Here is a 1,753-nt window from a genome sequence, read left to right on the forward strand (position 1 = left end):
GTGTGTGTGTGTGTGTGTGTGTGTGTGTGTGTGTATACATACACACACACACACATCCACACAAGGTCTATGGACACACATGTGTTTCTCTGCTGTGGCCGTTAACCCTCGGGTTGTCTTCCCGTCAAAATTGAAAATCAACACTTTGATTACTTTTTCTTACGTTTTTGTCCCTTTTTTCAACGCTTTTGACGCTTTTTCTGACGTTTAACACTACGTAACACTAACTCATTAACTTTAGATTTACAGTTACTTCTGGAATTTATGGACAATAAACCTCATTTATAGAAAATTATACCTAATGTTTGAGTTAGAAAAGCAGAAATTAGGAATTATTGAGACTAAAATTAAAGGAATGGATGTTGACGATAATCACAGACTGGAATATGTCAACTTTTACTCAATACTATTGATTAAGACGCCCCAATATTAATGAAAGTAGAGATTTGTACTTGGCAAAGAGCGTTGGGTGGAATCAATCATGTTATTTTGGGGAATTACAATATAGGACATACAGTATATGATATAGGACAACATGAGGGTTAATATTATTATCAAAACAGATAAATACAGTCTATGTCTGTGGCTCACTGGATCCTGGCCATGGCTTTGCTGTCCCCATGTGGACAGATCCGTGGATTACACCTTCATCTGAACCCCAAAACCTCCACATCAGAACCTCCAGATCAGGACTATCTTTATACTCTGAGCCAGTCTCAGTGGTGGAAAGGAACTAAGTACATTTACTCAAGCACTGTAGTTAAGTACCAATTCGAGGTACTTGCACTTTTCTTGAGTCTTTTAGTATTTTGTGGACACAAATTAGTAATTCCTGGACATTGATTTGTATATTGTGTCCAAATTGGTATTTCATGGCCACAAATGAATATATTCGCTTTCCTAGCACCTCATCCCTCTCTCTTCCTCTCCTCACTGATTCTCCCGTGCTTGGCTGAGCTGTTTTAGGTTGATGTCTGTGCTCTGAACATTATTTCATAAATTCATAAATTGTGGCCACAATATAGGTATAATATGCACATGAAATACTAATATGTGGCCACAACATACTAACTTGTGGCCACAAATTAGTATTTCAAGGCCACATATTAGTATTTTGTGCCATGAAATACTAATTTGTGGCCACAAATGATTTTATTTTCCCGGATGTCATGTCCGGGGCTCCGTAGTTAACCAGACAGTCCTCAGAAATCCACCAAATATAAAATGTGAGTTTCCCGCTCCAGGAAGTGGAACTCGACGATAAAGGCGAGACCGAGCTCGACCAACCAATGACGTCTTCCTTGACTTGTCTTCTTCTCTCTTTATCTCTTATTTGTGTTGTGGGGATTTCTTTTTATTTCTTTTCTTTGGACTTCTTTTGACTCCCCGTCCTGAAGCCCTCCTGAGACCAAGGACTCCCCCCTCGGCTCCCCCGACGCGCAGCGCCAGGAGTGGTTCGCCCAGTACTTCTCCTTCTGATGGACCAGGGACCCGCACACACCAGGACTCAGCATGTCAACCAAAACCTGAAGAAAAGAAAACAGAGACACACAAAAAAAAACAAGAGAAAAAAAAAAGAGAAAAAATGTTAAAAACTATTTGTTCTTTATTGTCATTGAGAGGTTTGAGGATCAGTTCCCCACGGGGTTCAGTCCCGCTGGGGCTCGAACCCCCGGCTGCTGCTGATGTGTCTTTTCCACCAGGGACAGTTCTGGTGCTGGTTCGGGGTCCGAGCCAAATATGGAACCGGTTC

At 41.3% G+C, this 1,753-nt stretch overlaps 1 protein-coding gene across 6 annotated transcripts in view; it reads left to right on the forward strand.

Moving 5' to 3' along the window:
- The window catches only part of fam184a (family with sequence similarity 184 member A), a 125,331-nt gene extending 123,764 nt beyond the window's left edge, over positions 1-1,567 (forward strand). For all 6 annotated transcript variants that reach the window (XM_034899673.1, XM_034899674.1, XM_034899675.1 and 3 more), the window contains one exon: positions 1,398-1,567. In XM_034899673.1, the coding sequence (XP_034755564.1) occupies positions 1,398-1,479 (82 nt within the window). In that variant the 3' untranslated portion in view covers positions 1,480-1,567. The remainder of the gene's footprint in view (positions 1-1,397) is intronic.
- The last annotated feature ends 186 nt before the right edge of the window (positions 1,568-1,753 follow it).

Source organism: Etheostoma cragini, chromosome 18 (assembly GCF_013103735.1).
Source record: "Etheostoma cragini isolate CJK2018 chromosome 18, CSU_Ecrag_1.0, whole genome shotgun sequence".
Classification (NCBI taxonomy): Eukaryota; Metazoa; Chordata; class Actinopteri; order Perciformes; family Percidae; genus Etheostoma; species Etheostoma cragini.